The sequence below is a fragment of the Sapajus apella genome, unplaced genomic scaffold (assembly GCF_009761245.1).
Source record: "Sapajus apella isolate SASKATOON/1434 unplaced genomic scaffold, GSC_monkey_1.0 scaffold31, whole genome shotgun sequence".
In the NCBI taxonomy this organism is placed as follows: Eukaryota; Metazoa; Chordata; class Mammalia; order Primates; family Cebidae; genus Sapajus; species Sapajus apella.
Window position 1 is genome coordinate 10,109,973 of NW_022436971.1, and position 23,096 is coordinate 10,133,068.

At 38.9% G+C, this 23,096-nt stretch overlaps 1 protein-coding gene across 1 annotated transcript in view; it reads right to left on the bottom strand.

The window, feature by feature from the left end:
* The window catches only part of DDX1 (DEAD-box helicase 1), a 37,357-nt gene extending 15,958 nt beyond the window's left edge, over nt 1-21,399 (bottom strand). Inside the window, exons 1-14 of the mRNA XM_032294079.1 lie at nt 21,088-21,399; nt 18,430-18,481; nt 18,072-18,135; nt 16,848-16,877; nt 16,159-16,255; nt 13,586-13,633; nt 9,605-9,688; nt 8,976-9,059; nt 8,362-8,438; nt 7,689-7,761; nt 6,155-6,231; nt 5,917-6,031; nt 4,841-4,979; nt 1,178-1,238 (exon numbers count right to left, since the gene is read on the bottom strand). Of these exons, the coding sequence (XP_032149970.1) occupies nt 1,178-1,238; nt 4,841-4,979; nt 5,917-6,031; nt 6,155-6,231; nt 7,689-7,761; nt 8,362-8,438; nt 8,976-9,059; nt 9,605-9,688; nt 13,586-13,633; nt 16,159-16,255; nt 16,848-16,877; nt 18,072-18,135; nt 18,430-18,481; nt 21,088-21,103 (1,017 nt within the window). The 5' untranslated portion in view covers nt 21,104-21,399. The remainder of the gene's footprint in view (nt 1-1,177; nt 1,239-4,840; nt 4,980-5,916; nt 6,032-6,154; nt 6,232-7,688; nt 7,762-8,361; nt 8,439-8,975; nt 9,060-9,604; nt 9,689-13,585; nt 13,634-16,158; nt 16,256-16,847; nt 16,878-18,071; nt 18,136-18,429; nt 18,482-21,087) is intronic.
* Nucleotides 21,400-23,096: the final 1,697 nt, after the last annotated feature.

Sequence of the window (23,096 nt, forward strand, 5' to 3'; positions counted from 1 at the left end):
TGGACCAGGCGCAGTGGCTCCCACCTGTAATCCTGGCACTTTGGGAGGCCAAGGCGGGTGGATTGCCTGAGTTCAGGAGTTCAAGGCCAGACTGGGCAAAATGGTGAAACCCTGTTCATACTAAAATACAAAAAAGAAAAAAATTAGCTGGATGTGGCAGTGTGCGCCTGTAGTCCCAGCTACACAGGAGGCTGAGGCAGGAGAATTGCTTAAACCCAGGAGGTAGAGGTTGCAGTGGGCCAAGATCGCACCACTGCACTACAGTCTAGGCAACAGAGTAAGACTCCATCTCCATAAATAAATAAATAAATAAAGTGTGTATACGATGTATTCAGGTGAGCACAAACAAGGTATTACATAAAATCATTCAGTAAATTAGACAATTCAAAACTTCTACTCTTTAACTGACAGGCATTTAAAAACAACACTTCTGGTCAGGTGCAGTGGCTCATGCCTGTAATCCCAACATTTGGGAAGCCAAAGCAGGCGGATCATGAGGTCAGAAGATCGAGACCATCCTAGCCAACATGGTAAAATCCCATCTCTACTAAAAACACAAAAATTAGCTGGGCGTGGTGGTGCATGTCTGTAGTCTCAGCTACTTAGAAGGCTGAGGCAGGAGAATTGCTTTAACCAGGGAGTCAGAGGTGGCAGTGAGCTGAGATCACACCACTGCACTCTAGCCTGGCAACAGAGACTTTGTCTCAAAACCAAAAAAATCCACATAATTTCCATTCTTTTTTACCGGTTTTCTCCACCCTACACTAAAAATATAGGTTTCTATTAGCAAAGTTATTTCTCTACTTTCATTACTTCGTTACCTCACCGCTCAAATAAACAAAACATTGTGCTGAATGGACTTTTAACTTGATCCAATACGAGGCACTTACTATCCCATGAAAAATAAAGCAGGCATTTTGAAGCTATTGTTTTATCTGTATTGATAGTTACAAGCAAGTTCAACCTAGAAAATATTGTCTGAAATGTGAAGATAAAATCTGTCCAATGTATTAAGAATCACTATGTGCCAAGCATTTGCAAGATTTCTTTGAAGAAACATACTCTTCTGACCTGGCACTAATTTCAGCCTCACTTAAATTTTGTTGAAATGAAACGGCTGTATTGCCAAAATGACAGCCCATGATACTATGTTTTAAAAATTAAAAGTACGACTTACTCCATTTTCCAAAACAGAGAGCTGATCCCGGGCTGCAACACCTCCAATTATCAGAAGCTCCCTGAAATAAATATCAAGATGATAATGTAGAAAAAAAAAAAGATTAAAGTCTGCTTTACACTGATCTGTATCCATTTATTTTAGGTGGGAATTAAGGCTGAGAAAGTAATTGAGAACAAAGTCCGGAACAGGTGGGAAACGAAGCAGTTAAATCCCCGTAGTTGTATCAATTGCTGATGTGTGGTAAATCAAGAAAGAGAATGTGCAAGCTTTTTACACCAAAAACATTAATCCTCATCTACATATTCTTCTATATTAGGACAATTCAAGGTCCTTTAAAACCTGGTTTCAATCTGTGTTTTTAGACATATATACTTGTATGTATATAAAATGCCCTGAAAGACTATACAAAAATCCATTTAAAACGTTGCCTCCAGAAGGGATAACTAAAAATTGGGGAATGGAGCACAAGAAGACTTACTTTTCATAGTACCCTTTGGTGTTTGAACGTTTCTCATTTCAACAACTGGCACTAGGACACATGGATATGCACATGCAAAAGACTGAAGTTAAAACCCTTCCTCATGCCATACACAGAAATTAACTCTAAATGTATCACAGACCTAAAGGGAGAACCCAAAATCATAAAACTCAGAAGACAACACAAAATAAAATTTTCATGACCTTGGGTTAGGCATAGCCTACCTTAACTACAACACCAAAACACCATGACAAAAGAGAAATATAGATCTACTGGATTTCATCAAAATTAAGGCTTCCAAAGGACAGCATCAGGAGAGTAAAGGCCAGATGCAGTAGCTCACACCTATAATCCAGCACTTTGGGAGGCTGAGACACAAGGATTGCTTGAGACCACAAGTTCAAGACCAGCCTACAGAACACGGCAAGACCATGTCTCTACAAAAAATAAAAAAAAATTAGCCAAGCACTGTGGCACTTGCTTGCAGTCTTGGCTACTCTGGAGGCTGAGATGGGAGGATTGCTTGAGCCCAAGAGTTCAAGGCTGCAATGAGCTATGAAGCACCATCTAATCCAGTCTAGATGACAGAGTGAGACCTCATCTCAAAAATAAAACCAAAACCAAAAAGAATCACCTGGAGGAGCTGCTTTTCTTCTCTTAAAAAAGAAATTCTGATTCAGTATATGAAGGGGAGGGAATCAATACATTTTGTGTTTTTAAATAAGGTCCTCAAGTTCCTAGGTTTGGACTACTGTCCTAAACTATCATTTTTTTCTCCAACAATACTTTTACTTTTATCCACATTCATAATCAGATATATTTATCCCTATAAACTTAGCAGAAGGCAAACACACATATACATGAAAATCTATGCTTGTATGAAAAACACTCTAGGGTTGAAGAATATAAAAGAACCACTCCCGCTCTAAGGAATGTAAAACTGAGTTAGAAAGAGCTTTGCGTATTTAAAGCAAGAAATTTTAAGCAAGTATAGCTTTAAAAGGAAATAAAAATGAAGAAAATTAAAAAGTAAGGAAAACTAAAACTTGACAGTATGTAAGGAACAAGGAAAGGCATGTACAGACAGTGTATTGGAGGAGGGGCAGAGGACTGGGTTGGGACAGCTAGCTTAGCTTCATTCAAAGATCACGACTCCAGCTGGGTTTTAAGAAGGAAAAGGTGTGTTTATACTGACTACCAAATGAGTAGCCACGACTTTACCATCTTCATCAATAAACTGATTTTATTATTCATCTTCCCCTCCAGCTTGTCTATAAGTATGTTCATTTTTATACGTAATCATAGCACAAAAATCAATTCATACTAGCATTTTACATTCTTCCCAAAACACTTTTACAAAGAGGTCCCTGAGTTTCTTACACTAAGCAGATGCCCTGGTTACATGGTATGCTCAAGGCATTTATCGTATTTGTTTTCTTTCTCTCCCCTCCACACTATCCCCACACTTTCACACTTAATTCTGTGAAAGGAACATTAATTCTCATTATTGAAGCCCTGACCCCAAGCCTAAGACTTCACATATAGAAGGTATATAACATTTGCTGAATGAGGAACATGTATCAATCCTGAAAATAAAATTAAAAATTATTTTACTTAGTATAATTTATCCCTAATTAAGTTTGTTCAACCTGTAAATATGATCAGTATTAAAAAGACAGGTCTGCCTGGCACAGTGGCACATGCCTATAGTCTCAACTACTTGGGAGTCTGAGGTGGGAGAGAGAATTTCTTGAGTCTAAGAGTTTGAGGCTACAGCGTGGGAAGATCACACCTGCAAACAGCCAGCCACTCACTCCAGCCTCGGCAACACAGGGAGGCTTCATCCCAAAAAAAAAAAAAAAAAAAGAGACAGGCTTTTGTGATGTCAAAATATTCAAAGCTTCTGAAATTTGATAGTGATGACAGTTACACAACCTTGTGAATATACTAAAAACCAATGAATTGTACACTTTCTTTTCTTTTTTTTCTGAGAAGGAGTCTCGCCCTTTTGCCCAGGCTGGAGTACAATGACATATTCTCAGCTCACTTCAATCTCCGCCTCCTGGGTTCAAGCAATTCTTGTGTCTCAGCCTCCCGAGTAGCTGGGATTACAAGCACAGGCCACTGCGCCCAGCTAATTTTTCTATTTTTAGTAGAGACAGGGTTTCACCGTGTTGGCCAGACTGGTGTTGAACTGACCTCAGGTGATCTGCCCACCTCAGCATCCCGAAGTGCTGGGATTATAGGTGTAAGCCACTGCGCCCAGCTGAATTGTACACTTTCAAATAATGAGTTTTACGGTGTATAAATGTTTCGAGTTTAAAAAGTAATGAAAGGCAAAATTAACAAAAATCAAGCGTCAAATTGACTAGTAGTGTTTTACTTATAGGTTACAGCCTTTTTCAAAGTAAAAAGGATTTCTAGTGAGCAATGTCACTTAATTTATGGTCTCCTTCCAATGGCGGAAAGAGCCCTATAACTAGGCAGTGACCAATCTGAATGCCCAAATGGAAGAAAGCCACCACTGTGATGTAGTCTACAACAAACCTCACCAAGTTTACTAACATGCTAGAAATAGAGTGGCATATGTTCTATGCAGATGTAGTGAAGACATAAACTTAACATTGAATGAAATGCTCTCTTCAAAAAACCATTAGGGTCAGGCGCAGTGGCTCATGCATGTAATCCCAGGACTCTGGGAGGCTGAACAGGAGGATCACTTGCACCCAGGAGATTGAGATCAGCCTAAGGAACATAGTGAGACCCTATCTCTACAAAGGTGGCATGTGCCTGCAGTCCCAACTACTCAGGTGGGAGGACTGCTTGAGCCTAGGAAGTCGAGGTTGCAGTGAGCCACAATCATATCACTACACGCCAGACCCCCGTCTTAGAAAAAAAAAAAAGGTTAGATTTTTCCTCTAATACTGTTTGACTAACCATGACTTTTCATGTAAGAGACACAGGAAATAAAAATCTCAATTTTTTAATAAATCATATTTATCATTTAGCAAATAAACAGGAGTTTTATACGGAAATTATCATATTAAAGTATATTTACATACTCATACATGTGTATTATGTTTACACACTAAATTTCTACTTCATTTTTGTCTACCTTACTCTTCTGCCAAAAAACTTCAAACAAAAGACAGTAAGTATTTCAGCACAAAAGGAAGATTTACCTTAATTTAGGATTATCAATGTATTTCTTAAACTGCTTGACGTTATTCAAAGTTTGTTCAGCTAACTCCCGGGAAGGTTCAACGATGAGAGCTTTCGGAGCATTGGGGAGAAACTTTGTTTGTGTCACCTGTGCATTACCTTAGGGGAACAAAAAAGATGAGACCACATTCAAATCACACTTTAAAACACTGTTACTTATAAAACATTAGGACAACTATTCTAATATCAACATTTAAAATAATAATGTCAAAAAGTACAGAAGACACTCAAACAAAATGAACCTTAGCTTTCTAAAACAAATTAAGGCTACTTTAAGTTAAAACTATTTGGGTCGGTGGGGTGACTGGTACCTGTAATCCTAGCACTTCGGGAGGCCCAAGGTGGGAGGATCGCTTGAGCCCAGGCATTCAAGGCTGCAGTGAGCTATGATGCCGCCACTGCACTCCAGCTTGGGTGACACAGCTAATCCCCTCTCTTAAAACAACAACAAAAATCTACTTGGAATAATTCTAATCGATTGATATGTCTAAAAAAATGACTTAACTTGTTTTGCGACAAAGTAAACAGGTTAGGAAATGTGCTTTAAATAACTGAAATATATTAGATAGTACAATGGATAAGAGTATAAACTTCAGAGTCAGGCTGCTAAGATTTGAATTTATTTCTACCACTTATTTGCTCTGTTGACCTTGGGCAAGTCACTTAAAATCCCGATTCTTCAAGTTCTTTGTCTCTAAAATGGGAAAACGACTACCTTATAAGGTTGTTGTGAAGACTAACTAAATCATGCGAGGCACCTAACGTGGTGCCCCGGCACTGAATAAGCACACATTCTATAAATATTACATATAATTACCATTACGATTGGGATTCTAAAATGCCTACACTGAAACCAAATACTTGAGAGTTTATGAATTAGGTTTTAAAAATGAATTTTACTGGTGTGTTAAATAAAGATGTGTGACTATACTAGCAAGGAAAGTGTATGTAACTCACTATGAGAAGACTTACTTACTGGAGTTCTCATCAATTTTTTTCACCATTCTAGAAATCCTTACCCTCTCAGGTGTAATACCTGTGTGCTGCGATTTGACAATGTAACCATCAGGTGCCTTGGAAAGGGCAACAAAGCCATCTTTTGGTGGAAACTTAAATTCTTCTTCACCAAAGTTAAATTTCAGTTCAGCATTCTAGCATTAAATAAAAGAGAAAATTAAAATTCTTACCCTAATTGAAAACCATCAAATACAAAATAATGAAAAGCAAGCAGCTTTTAACTACAGAAAAATTTTCCTAACTAGATTCCTAATTACCTTCAAAACACAGGCAGGAAAGAGGGCTTGGTTTTTCATATGTGGTGGTATTTCAAATGCCAGACCAAGATCTTTTCCTTAAACAAACAAACAAAAAAAAAAAAAGAGAGAGAGAGATTGAAACAATCAGAAAAGAACTTGTTCATACCGACGCCGTCAAATCTGCCAGCCTGCACTCATGCCTGTCTCCTGTCACTGTGGATAAACTGTGCTGCCTAAGGCCAGCCTCTTCACTTTTTTACTTTGCTCCCGAAACTGTCATCTTTACCTCTCTACATTTTTCATTATTCCCTGTGTAGAAGATCATTTCCATTAGACATTCCAAAGCATATAAACATACTCCCACAGTAAAACACATAAGAAAACCTCCCTTGAACCCACTTCTCCCTACATTTACTTACCTTCCATTTTTCTTCTGCCTTTTATAGTGAAACTCCAGTTTCCATTTTCACTGTAGCCATTCCTTTCATCTCATTCTCTATTGAACTGGCTCCTAAAGGCTCCCCAGCCTCACCCCTTTGCTCCACTAGAACAGCTCTCTCATGCTTTCCACTTGTCAAATCCAGCAGTTAATGCACATTCATCTTGCTAGACTAGACTCATCAGCAGCACTGGACACACAATGATTACTCCCTGGTCATTCACACACTTCCTTCATTGGGACTGCAGGACCCCATGCTTTCTTGGTTCTCCCCTTGGCCTTCCTCCTCATTCCCATCTGCTGGATTCACCTCAACTTGCTGACCCCTAACCACAGGAACCCAAACCTCAGATCTCTTCTTCTCTTTATCTACTCCCATTCCCTAGGCAATCTCACCCCATCCTCCAGTCTGTCTTCAACAAAGCAGCCAGAATGGTACTGTTAAACTAAAGACAGATGATGCCACTCCTCTGCTCAAAACCCTCATAGCTTCCCATTTCACTCAAAATAAAAACCAAAGTTTAGATCATGGCCCATATGGCTCTATACGGCCTGGCCTCACCTCACTGATCTAACATTCTACCACCCTCCTTTATCCCCAGAGAGCTCCAGATCCAGTGGCTTCCCTGCTGTTACTCAGACACCTCTAGCACAATTCCATCTCAGGGCATCCACATTTACTATTCCCTTGGTCTAAAATGCTCTTTGCAGATACCTGCGTGGCCCACCACCCAACTCATTCGGATCTCTACCTAAATGTCACCTTATCAGCAAAGCCTTCTGACTGCCCTCCAGAGAAGCACAGACCCTCACACTGCTATTTCCTTCCCCTGCTTTATACCCTCCTTCACAGCACTTATGGCCACCTGATGTGGTATTCTATGTCTGTCTCTCACTACCAGTATGTAAGCCCCAAATGTCTATTCCATTTTCTTCTGTGCCTCCAGTACTTACTAGGGTACCTCACACATAGCCAAAACTCAATAAATATTTGTTCAAATGAAGGCAGGGGGGAGGGACAGGGATTTCAAAAAGAAGGTGGGAAGATTTTTAAAAATCGCAATTACTGATTATCATATATGTTTTCACTAATAAGATCCATATAGAGCTTACCATTTTTGGAGAACTTGACATGTCCTTTATCTATATCTAAGTAACATCCAATGGTATCATGCATAGTGAATTCCTAAAACACCAGAAAGTCAAGTGCTATTAATAGAAATCAAAATCTTAAAGTTAAAATATAGCTGCATCAAAAGTATATGTGTTTCAAAAAATATATATTTAAATTAAAAATGCCTAATAGAGCATATGACATATACAATAGAAGCATTTGACAGTCTTGTTAGAATCAACACACTTAGCCTTATTCACATTACTTAGATTTCAGCTCACCAGATGACCTATATTCAGATTCATCATGATCAAAAATAAGAAATGAGAATAACATGTATCAAAACCAAAATCAAAATGAGGTGAAAAGGGAAGACAATGTAATGTATTTTGGAGGGGATAACAAAGGCAGAAAAGAAATATTATACATTTCTTTTTGTATATATTTTATATGTACTATTTTATAATATGTATATGTATATGCATAAATATACATATTTATCTAGCTTGACAATATTTCTTCAATAAAGCCCAAATCCAAACTTTCTGTGGAAAATATACAGAAAATCCACTGATTTTGAGAATCATTTCTATACCCTCGTTCTGTCATGAGTGATCAAGTATGCAAGAAATTTACTTATGCTATGTTTAAGTTGATAACATAATAGCTTACCTCTCCATAATTATCAAACTGTTTATTATGGGATTTCTTTCCTGTTCCACCGAAGCCAAATCCAAACTTGTCAGTACCTAAATTTTAAAAATATTTTACTTTTCTGGTAAGAGAAAATATAAAATTAAAAGACCTGTAAAAGAAGTAATTTTATTCACACAGTATCTCCATTTCATGAAACCACAGGTGAACTATCCCTTAAGTTTCTGAATCCTGCAAACAACTAAACAGTGCTTAGGCTGTACGAGCATGTAAGACTAGAAACACTGCCGATACTGCATTCCTTTCTGCTCTGGCCACTAAGACATTCAGATGCAAGTTTACGATAACGTGAAGCATCTGTACAGTACTGTGTGGTACAGATTCACACACACTAACTTTACCCTGACTCCATTCATATTCTTGACTCTCATTTCACACTCCTATAATATCTGTACTTTTTGTAAGTTTCTTCAAATCTTTTTTGGAATAGGGTGGGGTACAGATAAATACTATTTTCATGTCTTTAAAATAAATACTTTTTACCATTAAATTTATTATTTTGCTTCCCTAAATAATAATATGTTAACCCACAAATGTAAATCAATCAATTCAATTATTTTAGAAACACTTACCTAGGTCCAAAGAGGCCTGCATAGTAGACCACCCGACCCTACATAACCCTTGGTCATGACAGGATACTTCATAGTAGTGTTTCCCTACAAGGATAAAAAACATTGAGATTTATATAAATCAGACACATGACTCATTTACCATGAAGCCACCTTCCCATTATTTCTGAATTACACTGGTGTGTACCAAATGAATAATTATAGGTATTTTTGTACCATCAAACACCTTCCCAGATCCTTGAATTAAAGCTATTTTTAAAAACTCATGGGCCAGGTGCAGTGGCTCATGCCTGTGGCCAGCACTTGGGAGGCTGAGGCAAGCAGATCACCTGAGGTCAGGAGTTCAGGACCAGCCTGGCCAACATGGTGAAACCCCATCTGTACTAAAAGTACAAAAACTAGCTGGGCATGGTGGAGAGTGCCTGTAATCCCAGCTACTCGGGAAGTTGTGGTAGGAGAATCGCTTGAACCTGGGAAGTGGAGGCTGCAGTGAGCCAAGATTGCGCCATTGCACTCCAGCCTGGGTGACGAGCAAAACTCCAAATAAACAGACAAAAAAACCCAAACCCGAAACCCTCATGTATTAATACATTGTCTCAAAAGTTTATACAACACAAATGCTGTTCAAATACCTTTCATTAATCCTTTAGTTGCTCTGCATCCATGCCATTCTTTTACTTCTCTGCTTTGACAACAAAGACCATCTGACCCAATTGCTGGATGTGAGAAGAAAACACAGAAAAACATCAGTACAGGTTTTATAAAACATGCATTCCTGCCTCTCACCATCAAAAAAAAAAAAAAAAAATCATTCAGTCTCACTAACAAGATAATTCCTTTGCTTGTTGCAATATTCCAGAGACTGAGACTTACTGATTCCCGAGTGACAGCAATATTTCCCAAGTGTAATTAACCATTTCATTCCCTGGATGTCCTTGGTTATGTCGGGGGCTATTTTCTATGCTGTCATCTGTTAACTAAGGTAAGATTTTACAGCAACAAGTCTAGAAAAGATTCAACACAGCTCTTAACCTGACTTGCACTAATAGTGGTTGGACCATCAATACAAATGTGTTTCGACAACTATTCTCTGGAGTCCTTTAAAGAAATATACTCAAGGATGATGCACCATCCACTCATCATTTGCTGTCCTGATTTTACACTTAAATTAACTTAAGGGACTATATACTAAAAGGTAACAGAACTGTCTCTAGCTTGTTCCTCAATCAATGGAAGAAATCATAATGGGAAAATAAGGGAAAGCATGAATAAACATGTATTTGTTACATGCTAATATAAGAACTCTAAAAGATGATGTATATTCTATATTATACATCACAATCAGTCACAGTGATGTCCACGTAGTAGGTGCTAAATGGTTTTAAGATTCAGCTTTTGTCTCTATTGGAAAAAAACTATAACTTCTGTCCTGGTTCATCTTTCCAACTCATATTCTGTAATTGAACGTAGAACAAACTGTTAAAAAAGCACCTCAACACACATCTTCCTACATTTTTCAGAAATCAAATTATTTAAAGTATGAATTCTTACCCACAGGGGTACTGAATTACATAAAACTGAACTTTTAAAAAGTTACCTAGGAGCTTCCAGGACAGCTGCCTGGGGAGGGAGAAGCTCCAACCTTTCCCATGCTTCACCCTAGGCCTCTCTTCATCTGTAGCCTTTGTAATATCTTTAAAAATAAACCAGTAAACATAGTTCCCCAAGTTCTGTGAGCCACTCTAGCAAATTAATTGAACCCAAGGAAAGAGCTGTAGGAACCCTGATTTCCAGCCAATCAGTTAGAAACATAAGCCATAAACTGGGCATCAGATGTGGGGAACAGCCTTGTGTGACTGAGCCCTCCATCTGTGGGACATGATGCTATCTTCATGGAGACGGTGTCAGAATTGGATTGAATTAAGAGTTCTCAGCTGGAAGAGCCATAATGGGAAAGTAGGGGAAAGCATGAACAAACAAACATGTATCTGTTACTTGCTCCATCAGTTCTCAGCTTACTTGACATGTGGGGAAAAAATCCACACATCTGCTGTCAGAAGTGTGCTGTGAGAGTATACAAGGAAAAATGGAGTTTATTTATTTCTCTGTATTCTCAAAATTAGTATCAGAATCAGGGTTTACTAGAACAACCTTGGCTCACAGAAACGTGGTTTGAGAAGAAAAAGGATAAAAGGGTAGGAGATGAGGAACTTTCAGTTTCTTGGTGGCCACATGATCACCTATGGTATGGAGCCATAGCTGTGCCATACTCAGTTACTAATGGTGAAAGTTACCAGTGGAATTTAGAGTTGGATCCAACTCCTGGGGAGCTGGTTGACTGGATGCATAAGAAAATGCAAATAAGGGCCGGGCCTGGTGGCTCACGCCTGTAATCCCAGCACTTTGGGAGGCCAAGGTCGGTGGATCACGAGGTCAAGAGATCGAGACCATCCTGGTCAACATGGTGAAACCCCGTCTCTACTAAAAATACAAAAAATTAGCTGGGCATGGTGGCGCGTGCCTGTAATCCCAGCTACTTAGGAGGCTGAGGCAGGAGAATTGCCTGAACCCAGGAGGCGCAGGTTGCAGTGAGCCGAAATCGTGCCGTTGCACTCCAGCCTGGGTAACAAGAGCGAAACTCCGTCTCAAAAATAATATATATAAAAAAAAGAAAATGCAAATAAGTAAAAAGTATACAGTCCTTTGGTTTCTGTAATAGCTAAAATGAAGTAAAAGAGTGCTGGGTCAGACCTTGATGTGAGACCACATACAGATTTCAGTCCATCTGAGCTTTGGTCACCAGCTTCAAAGCTGACCCCCAAGGGAAACATCATGCAGGGACATGAAAGTACTTCTAGGAACTGTGGTCACCAAGACGGCAGTCAATGTGGGAAAGAGAAAAACCAAAAAACTCCAAAACTGGAGGGCATAGTGTGAAGGTACTGCTGCATTTTGTAGATCAGTATCATAAGCTTCCTGAAGAGCCTTTACTAAAACACATTCTGAGAGGAGCTACTTTAGGAAAGTATCTTTGATTTTAAATGCAGCAGAACAGAAGGGCATGTTTGGGTTGATGCCGGTCTCATAGATTACCATGGAACAATCACAGATGGCTATGCATGATCCAGACACAGGAGGTTATTCCCAAGGGAACAGCCAGGCTGGTGGATTGGGTAAAAGCCACTGTAGGCAGGGTGTGGTGGCTCATGCCAGTGATCACAATGCTTTGAGAGGCCGAGGAGGGCAGATCACGAGGTCAAGGTTCAAGACCAGCCTGACCAAGATGGTGAAACTGCCTCTACTAAAAATACAAAAATTAGCTGGGCATGGTGGTGGGTGCCTATAATCCCAGCTACTCAGGAGGCTGAGGCAGGAGAATTGCTTGAAACAGGGCAGAGGTTGCAGTGAGCCAAGATGACACCACTGCACCCCAGCCTGGTTGACAGAGCAAGACTCTGTCTAAAAAAAAATTCCTCCTAGTCAATTCCATAGCTCTGACTCATTCTTTGTAATGGCTACACAGTAGACTTTGGATACGCTCTAATGTTTGTTAATCATTTCCCTAGCAATAGTATTTACTTTGTTGTTTTTTCCATTAAAAATTGTGGTGTCACAAACACCCTTGTACATATATCTCTGCAGACTGGTGCTTTTATCTTTGTATCTCGAGATACTGGTACTTTTATTCCAAAGCACTACACCCTCTAAGAATGTTTGCCCTTCTTTGCTCTACTTATGAGTTTATTAAAAAGAAAGAATGAGAATTTACATGATGAAAGATTTCAGAACTTCATTGGAATGGGCAGCTTTTTTCAGTCTACATATTCACAATCTCTAAGTAAGCAATAATCCTTGTCTGGCATATAACTTTACTTTCCATTTCTCAACTACATGTGAATTTAATCTTTGCATATTTACTGACTGTAGGAATTTATTCTTCTATGAACTGCCTATTAATATCTTTTGCCCACTTACCTTACTGATGCTGTCTTTCTTACCAAAATAGATGACACTTTATCCGAGACCTTCATAAGGAACCTCTACCAATTATAATGATTATCTTTATCAACATTACCAAGGATTCTTTCTATAATCCTTGTCCATTGACTTTTTAATAACCTTTCCTTGTTAAAAAAAAAATTATACAAATATGCCTATCTTTTCTTTTATAATTTCTGCATTTTCTATTTGGGTTATGAAAGTTTTGCCACTGCTAAATTATACATGTGGTTTTCTATACTCAAATTCATATATATATTTAAGTCCTAAATACATATGGAATTTATTTCTAATTATGAGATTGAAGTCAATTTTATATTGCTTTAGATGGATCATCAATTGTGTACCACCCTTTACTTAATAAATTATCTTTTTGTTCTCACTGAAATGAAATATAATTATTTTTCCCACATATAACTTCTCATATATACTGGGATTTATTTCCATTATATTCCACTGCCTATTCCTATGTCAGTTCCATAATGTTTAATTATAGTGACTAGATTCTAATATCTGGTAAATTAAATCTTAATTTTATTTACTTGGTGTTCTCATGTATTATTTTTTAAAGTTTCTGAATTACAAATGAGCTGATGAAAAACTTATCCACTTACCAAAAGCAGATCCTCTGTCATACGGGTTCATCTGCCACTTGTTGAGCACTAAACAAATTAAAGTAAGAAAAGTTATCCACATATACATGATATTTAAAAGGTGGCTCACACCTGTAATCCCAGCACTTTGGGAGGCAGAGGGAGGTGGGTCACTTGAGGTCAGGAGTTCAAGACCAGCCTGACCAAATGGGTAAACTTCGTCTCTATTAAAAAAAATACAAAAATTAGCCAGGCATGGTGGCGTGCGCCTGTAATCCCAGCTACTTGGGAGGCTGTGGCACAGGAATCGCTTGTACCCAAAAGGCAGAGGTTGCAGTGAGACAAGATCATGCCACTGCACTCTAGCCTGGGTGACAGAGCGAGACTCCATTTCAAAAGCATAAAAATAAAAAATAAATTTAAAAATGCTCTATATAAAAAAAAAAGCTACTATCTTATATATCCTAATGGCTCTAGATTCAACATGGTTTTACAGATTATTTACAATACACAAATAAAATTTGTTTTTATTAAAAGCAAAAACACAACTGAAAAATCAAACATGTTGAAGATAATCATCACGGGCCTATCTAGGCCCAAAACCTTATCTCCTCACTTGCTTGCTTCAGTGCACTCTGCATCAGATGACACCGATCTCTGTCCTTACTCCTAGGTCACTAGTAGAATGAAGTTTTAACTAAACAAGTTGACTTTAATCATGAAGGAAATAACTGATCAACATTTCAGAGTCTAATTATTTTGTAACTAGCAAAAAGAAAAGCAAGTCCTTTACCTGAATTCAATACCACATTCAAAAGTCACATATTTTTTTCATCCTCTTTTACGGAACTGGCATTTTCCTTTTCTGACACATCTTACTAGTCTATTAAGATGTATGTGTGTGTGCGTGTGTATATATATATAAAAATTAAAAATTGTAATAAAGAGAACTCCACGTGCTTTCTAGCTCAACTTTCCACTCAGGGTAGAAATCCTTTCTGGATTATTTCCGGTCAAAAGATATTCATCAACAGCTTAAACACTTTGAACATTAGAGAAATAGCTTTGAGGTTCTCCCTTCCATTGTTGGCTCAATCTAGCTATGAGGGAGTACTTTAAGTTAAACAGAAATCTTCATCTAAACTATTTCTAATTGGTCCTGGTCCTACTTTCTAGAATAATTATTTTCTCTCTAGTTCTCTTCAATAATTTAACAATTATCCCATCTCCACTTTTACTTCTTCTCCATGTTTAAATTTCTAGTTTCTTTATTCCTCATAGGACATAACTTTTAGAACCATTATCATTATGGTTATTCTCCTTTAGGAGTGTTTTCTTTTACCACCATTCCTCATAAATGACGGCACAGTTGTTATAAGTTCTGAAACTATTTTAGAATAGGCCAATAGTGTAAATAGTTACATCAATTACCTATCTCTTAATTCATTCACGAGTTCATAGACTCTATGTTATACATTAAATGTATACATTAAATGTATAACATGACTTTCAAACAACTGAAAAGAATATGTTAATATGCCAGGTTCAGTGGTCTTCAACTTGCTATTTTTTAACAATCCTGTTTTGTATAATGGAACAAGAGTGATTTAAGGCCGGGCGCGGTGGCTCAAGCCTGTAATCCCAGCACTGTGGGAGGCCGAGGCGGGTGGATCACGAGGTCAAGAGATCGAGACCATCCTGGTCAACATGGTGAAACCCCGTCTCTACTAAAAATACAAAAAATTAGCTGGGCATGGTGGTGCATGCCTGTAATCCCAGCTACTAAGGAGGCTGAGGCAGGAGAATTGCCTGAACCCAGGCGGCGAGGTTGCGGTGAGCCGAGATCGCGCCATTGCACTCCAGCCTGGGTAACAAGAGCGAAACTCCGTCTCAAAAAAAAAAAAAAAAAAAAAAAAAAAAAAAGAGTGATTTAAAATACGGAATAAATATTATTAAAACATAACAAAAGATTAATTAAGATAGAATGAAATTTAGAAACCATTCAACAGAAGCAAAACAATTTAAGGATGAAGAAAGTGAGGTAGGATTGTTTATAGTAGAGATAGTATCAGAAACCTAATAAAAAGACCAATTTCCATGTAGATAGGACTGCACATAAGATACAACTTAAAAATCTATATTTTATCCTCCTAGGTGGTTCCCTTCTTATCTTACTTAGAAGAAAAAGAATGCCTCTTTTCCCTGTAAGGCAATACTTCCCACCAGCATGGGTTTTTGCTCCATCAACTATTTGTAAAATCCTCCCTTCATATTTTTGTAAAAGGTATCACTTTTTTCTTTAATATTAAGCATAGAAAGTTATAAGGTTAAGAAAAGCACTAAAATATCGAAATGTAATTTCCAAAACGCCAATGTTTTCTCAAAGGGAGCACTATTAGTATCTTAGGAGGAACAATCTTTCAATGCGTAGGCTCTAAATGACATTTAGCATCGCTGGTTTCCAGGGTTCCAGACCCCAATACCACCCCCCAGATATTGACAATCAAAATGTATAGCCAAACCTCACATTCCTAACTGCCAGTGATGAGAATCAATGGCTTATATAAAAGGAAATATCAGTTTATAAAAATCACCTGAAGCACCAGTTTTAATTGTTGTTTTTCCTTTTTTGCCTTCCTGTTGGTCTTTCAGAGTTTCATAAACTATCTGGATAACTGGAATACTAAAAGCCTATCAAAGAAACAAAAGGTCTCTATATTAGTATTCAGATATTAATGACAGTTTAATAACCAATATAAATGACAAAAGTTATGCATGCACATCAAATAACTATACATATTCCAGATTGCTATTACAATTTCATTTGCCCAAATCAAAAATACCAGTCAGACAACAAAGAGTGGACTGAATGAGGGAAATAGGACACAGCTAATATCATGAAATGATAAAACAATGGGGACCAGTAGAATGAACCCACACTAAAGAGGAAACATATCATCCAGTCTGACAAATTATTTCTCTAGTCTAGGCCAATAGATCAACTTCTGTATGTAACCTTTTTAAGAGTCATCATATTAAAATTCCGAAGTAAGTATAAACACTAAAGATATTGTAACTATCCAATTTAAAAGATGTTCTTAAGGTCATACTTTTTTGTAGATCTTCAACATTAGCTGGCAACAAAAATATCACTTTCAGCGGCAAGTAAGCAATTCCTCGACTTTTGAAGGTCGTTATTTTATTAAATATTTCAAAGCGAAAACTACCATACAAAGCTACTTTAAAATTCAACTTTTAGAATGTAAGTAAATGTAATACTTACACCAGTTTTGCCACTTCCTGTTTCTGCAGCCTGAATGCAGGGGAAAAGTTGATTTTACAAATTAAGTTGTCTATTAAAGAGATGAAATTAACACCATAATATGTAGAAATCTTTAACATTTGACTGGCTACCTGTATTTTCACAGTGCCTCCAGATTATCCAGGCTTCCTCTGTCAACTCTGACTGTAGGCCATCTTGTTACCTTTCCCATAACCTTAAGAATCTTCTCTTCTTTTCCTTTCTTGTTGCTACCATCATTCTAACCTAGAAGCTCTCATCATTCTAATCTAGACTATTATAAAAGCATCTGAACAACATCTAATCCCAAAACTATACTACAATCTGCTACTCATATTAGTCTTCATAGAAGACTAATACTCAAATTCTTCATAGAAGACTAATATTCAAATTCTTTAACAAGACACTTGAGAAAGAGCCCAAATAATCTGACCCATTATCTCTCTCCCATTTTATTTCAAGTTTATCCCCCTCAGACACATATTTTATGCTACCATCTAACTGAAGTATTCCAGGGTCATATTCTACATTCTACTATTTGCTGTTTTTGTTGATGTTCTCTCTACCTGAAAAGCATTTCTCTTTTATCTTCCCTATCTTCCCTTGTCAAAAATCTGGCCCATGCCTATAATTCCAGCACTTTGGGAGGTCAAGACAGGAAGATCACTTGAGGCCGGGAGTTCAAGACCAGCCTGGGCAGCATAGTGAGACCCTGTCTCTACACAAAATACAAAAAATCAGCTGGATGTGGTGGCGCATACCTGTAGTCCCACCTAATTGGGAGGCTGAAGTGGAAAGACTGCTTGAACCCAGGAGTTTGAGGCTGCAGTGAACTATAAATGCACCACTGCACTCCAGCCTGAGCAACAGAGCTTGGCCTTTTTCCAAAAAAATAAAAGAAATCTATTTCCTCTAAGCAGTCCCTATGACCCCTGAAGCAAAAGGATAACTGGACTGGCATTTCTTATGAAGGTGCCACACATTCTCTCTGATACAAGATTTATTTTTGTACATTTCTTATTGCCCTAGTTGGTTTAAGCTTCTCAAGGGTGAATACTTAACCTGTTTAAAACTTTTACCTAATACTCTGAATACAATATATGTATCATAAACGTTTGTGAATAAAGTTAAAGTATCATTTTTAAGCCTATGCAGTTCTTAGAGTGTGCCCCCAGCTCCCAACCACCTCACCAAATTTAAACATACCATGAGTACGTCGCCTCCTCCTAGGATCAATGGGATAGACTCAGCCTGGATATCAGTTGGGAGACTAAAAATCACATTTGAAGAATTTTAGTTAGTGGGGCGAAAAATCACTGAGCAAATTAAGTCATGTTAAACTATAAGCCTAAAAGAGAATTTCACATGGTAAATATAATCCATCTTATTTCACTAGAAATAGGTGAAGATTAAAAAAGGAAACTTTCCATAATTTAGAAAATCACAAGAAAAATTGATTTTCACTTACCCAACCGGACACAAAAAATATTTGATAAAATCACTACCAACTATTTAAATTATAAAACATCCTCTTCCCAGGTACATTTAAGCTTTATGTACTTACAGCCAATCCATCTCTTCCACAGCTTGTGCAATCTCAGGCATAACACCCATCTCTGAAAGTAAAAATTAATTTTAAAAACCACATATACTGAAGTGAAATCATAAATTGCATTGCTCTCAAAATTACTATTCATAAAATAGGATAAAGACATTGAAGGAGAGCTCAGTTACATCAAATCTACTGAGTGTGGAACTGTTGAAAGAGCACAAGTTCTGGAGAAAGACTTGAGTTCAAATCTAAGCTCTCACTTATTAGCAAGTGACCTTAGGCAAGGCTGTAAGTCTGTTTTCTCCACACAAAATGGGACTGATATTACCTACCTTGTAGGGCTATATGATGACCACAGATGATAATAATGTGATACATCTGGAGCATGGTTGCAACCTAATAAACTGTAGCCACTATAGTGCCTGTTTACCTCTTAGAACTTGTAAAAAGTCTGCCAGGCGTAGACAGGGTTGTTGCAATCAGAGAAAAATGAACAAATGGAAAGCACCTATATTTATTGGCAGCCATAACCAAAATTCTGATTAACTGAAGACGGATGGGCCAGTGGCGAAAATGCAGGCAACTGGAAATGTCAGCGGAAGAGCTGCTCTGTTCTTTACTATACACATCTCAGTAATACTACTTCAAGGCCCATCCTAAATGAATAGAGATGAGTTGCTCCTAAATGGGTTTTGTCATTTTATCATTTCTCATATGAACCATAGAAGGTAACTATATATGGAGTAGTGAGCTCGATTACTTAAACTTCCAAATGAGAAGTGATATTCCCAAGCCCTAGAAATAACCAATTTTGAAATTCTGTATTTCTTGCCATTATGAAAAGGCATAAAGCAAACATACAAATTGAAAATATTCTTCATAAAATTATGTAGCTTTTTCTTTGCGTCAGATGAGAAGGATCATCATTTTCAAAAAAAAAAAAGAAGGCTCTCCTAACTCAAAAAAAATCCACAGATAAACTAATGAAGATCTAAAGTTGAATATCTAGGCAGACCTTGCTAAGAATGAACCTATATTACAATCTATGGTCTCTCTCCTAAAATGCAAACTGCTTAAACTAATGGAGTGGTGGGTTCTTACTACATACAGAATATTGCAAGCTGAAGCTGTATGCAAAATTGGTAAATATAACAAAAAACAACATACCACTTTCAGTAAATTCTAGACAACCTCTTGTACCACTCTGGTCATATTCCTTGCATGTTTTCTTTGAAATCATGCCTTAAGTCTAATACTTTCAACAGTTAAGGAAAAATTAGAAACATTCATGGTTTTAATTCTAGCTTGTCTTTATTTCATATCATAGACTCTTTTTCCAGTCCTTTACCTCTAACATTCATGAAATTTGTGTATGACTCCCAAAGATGCGAACCTGTAAGATGACTACCTAGAACTTCCCTACAGACCTTGGCTCTAAAATCTTGTTTTAGGAGAATGTTGGGAAAAGACAAACAGCAACAACTCTGAGCAGATTTCCAACTGAATCCCATTAGAAGATGTAACTGAAACAGTCAGAAATCTTACATGACTGTTGCACTTTATGAGGCCAAGGTGGGCATATCACCTGAGGTCTGAAGTTCGAGACCAGCCCTGGCCAACATGGTGAAACCCCAGTCTCTACTAATAAAACAAAAATGAGCTGGGCATGGTGGCCGGAGCCTGTAGTCCCAGTTACTCAGGAAGCTGAGGCAGGAGAATCGCTTGAACCTGGGAGGCAGAGGTTGCAGTGAGCCGAGACTGTACCCCTGCACTACAGCCTGGGCTACAGAGCGAGACTCCGTCTAAAAAAAAAAAAAAAAAGTTAGGAACATTAAAGGACATTACGCCTAACGTGATACATTTATTTAGCAATAAACATTACATAAGTGCTACATAAATGTAACATGTTTGGCACATTTAAGGCTGATTACAGCTTCCTAAAACTGGATGTCTAATAGGATGATAAAGAAAGAGGGGAAAATGTCAACCATAGGGTTCAATAAGCCACATCAAATCGTATTTGGAATAAAGGAGGGCATCAGACGGCAAATAAATATAAATTTTCAAAACTTATGTTGGACTGGTGCGTATGTGAATGAAAATGCTTTCCCGCTAGGTTGAACACTGAACGTTAATGTTGATATAACAGCATTTAACAACAAATAAAGATCAGGTTTATGCCTGGGACTTTTGGAAGGGCCTGAAAAACCTGGACAGAGGCAGGATCATTTTCCCCAATGACTCCTCCCCACGCCGTCTCGCTTCTCTCCCCGGCAAAGCCCAGATGAGCAGCGGGCAGAAAAGGGTTCCCAAAGGGTCACTGCCACGTTAGAGGTAGGAGGCCCAGGCGTCTGGGAGCTGCCCGAGCAACGCCGCCGCCTGGATTTTGCAGCCGAAGGTGCACTGTTAGGAAGGCCAAGTGGAGATTGGTAGAAGGGAAAGGGTAGGGGTGGCACGTCCCGGCCAGCTCCTGGGAGCAACTGCCCTCGGAACCTAAGCCGCGGCCGCCCCTGATCCCGTAACGCCAGTCCACAAGGGGCTGCAGCGGACAGCGCCCTGTTGTCTCCCTGACCCCAGTCCGCTCCCGCCCCTTTAGCTTCCCGCGGGCCGCCCAAGGGCCGAAGCGTGCAACAAGCCGCCCCACCACCCCCAGAGCTTCCACAAACGCACCGGAGAAGGCCGCCATCTTCACCCCGTCCTCCGCGGCTTGGCTCGCTCGCTCGCTCCCTCCCTCCCTCCCGACTGACACGGCGCTGCAGTGGCTGCGCGCGCTTCCGGTCCCCGGCCCTCGGCGTTCGGAGTCCGGGCAGGGACTCAGCCCCGTGAGAACGGTTCCGACAGAGGGAAAGGCCCACGCCGGCCCCGCCTTAGGCGCCTGCAGCTGAGCAGATCGCGGGGACCCTTGGCCTCCGGACGCCGCCTTCCTCCTGGGCACCACGTGTTCAGAGCACACCACGCGGCCTCAGGGTTACTGCCACAGAGAAGGAAGCAGACGTTTGGTGATTAGGGTCACCCAGTGGGCTCAGGCTGACACCACGCCGTGCCCTCCCCACTCAGTCCCCCAACTTCACAAAGATGAGCAGGGCCTTGGCGTGTGAATGACCTGGAGAGATGGATTCGATTCGTTGCCCCGAGCACCAATGCTAGTGAGTGCCTGGCAGCCAGTAGGTATTTGCTACATTTTCTTTCCCCTGAAATAAATAATGATTTAGGTATCCCTCCCTTCACCCATGTTTGATGTTGCTTTGATAATATCGGGTTTGACAGCCTTGCAATTTTGACTCCTTTCTCTTTGCAGAGAGATGGGGAAAGTAAACGAGGGATTAGTCCTCCCAACCAAACACTCTGTCAGGAAGGTACTTGAATCTTTAGATGAGGATGCTAAGATTCAGGAAAGTTAAGACACTTATCTAAAGCTACACATCTACCGAATGGCAGCGTGGGATCTGAGCCACATCTGCCCCACGCCAGGGCCCATGCTGTACTATCTGTAGCCTGCCCCAGAGCGTCAGGGAGAAAAGTGGAACTCTCAGGCAAGATAGAATGGGGTTGCAGCTACTCGGGAGGCTGAAGCATGAGAATCCCTTGAACCTGGGAGGCGGAGGTTACTGTGGAGCCAAGATTGCACGACTGCACTCCAGCCTGGGAGACAGAGGGAGAGTCTCAAAAAATTAAAAAAAAAAAAAGGATAGAATAGGGAGGGTTAGAAGTACAGATATGGGAACCATATGCTGAGTTTGGATTCTACCTCTGCCACTTGCTTGCTGTGTGACCTTGAACAAGTCATGAAGCTTCCTTAGGCTTCAGTTTACTCATCTGTGAAACAGGGATGAACAGTGGTACCTTTCTCATACAATAGTTATGAGGATCAAATAAAATACATAAAGCACCTAAAATACTGCATAGCACATGGTAACAATATAGCTAGCTCTGTTATTACTATTACATGTAAGAGGATTCACCTGAAGCTCCAAAGGCCCAGGACAATACACTCAGGCCTGCAGCGTCACACTTCCAGGGGGCACTATTCACATTATATTCTCTATCCTTGTTATATTTTATCTAAATAATGCCTTGAGATAGTATAAAATAATATAAATAATATACTTGTTATATAATATTATTTATGTTAATAATATACATAATATAAATAATATCCTTGTTATATATAAAATATAATATATAAATATATATTTTATATATACAAATAATATCCTTGTTATATAATATATAAACATATGTTATATTTAATATATAAATACATATTATATATAATCTATAAATAATATCCTTGTTATATTTTATCTAAATAATACCCTACATTTATGCAATGTTGCAGTTTTGAATGGATACCAAGTACCCCCACATTCCCAAGGGAGATCATGTTATGCAGGACTTGCCAAAGGGAAATCCGAAATCTAATATTTGTGCCTTTAGCCAATGCCCACTTTAAAGTATGAAAAATTGGCTGGGCATAATGACTCATGTCTATAATCCCAACAATTTGGGAGGCTGAGGCAAGGAGATCACTTGAGCCCGAGAGCTCAAGACCAGCCTGGGCAACATAATGAAACCTCCATCTCTACAAAATAATAATAATAATAATAATAATAATTAGCTGGGCATGGTGGGACTACTCCTGTAGTCCCAGCTACTTGGGAGGCTGAGGTGGGAGGATC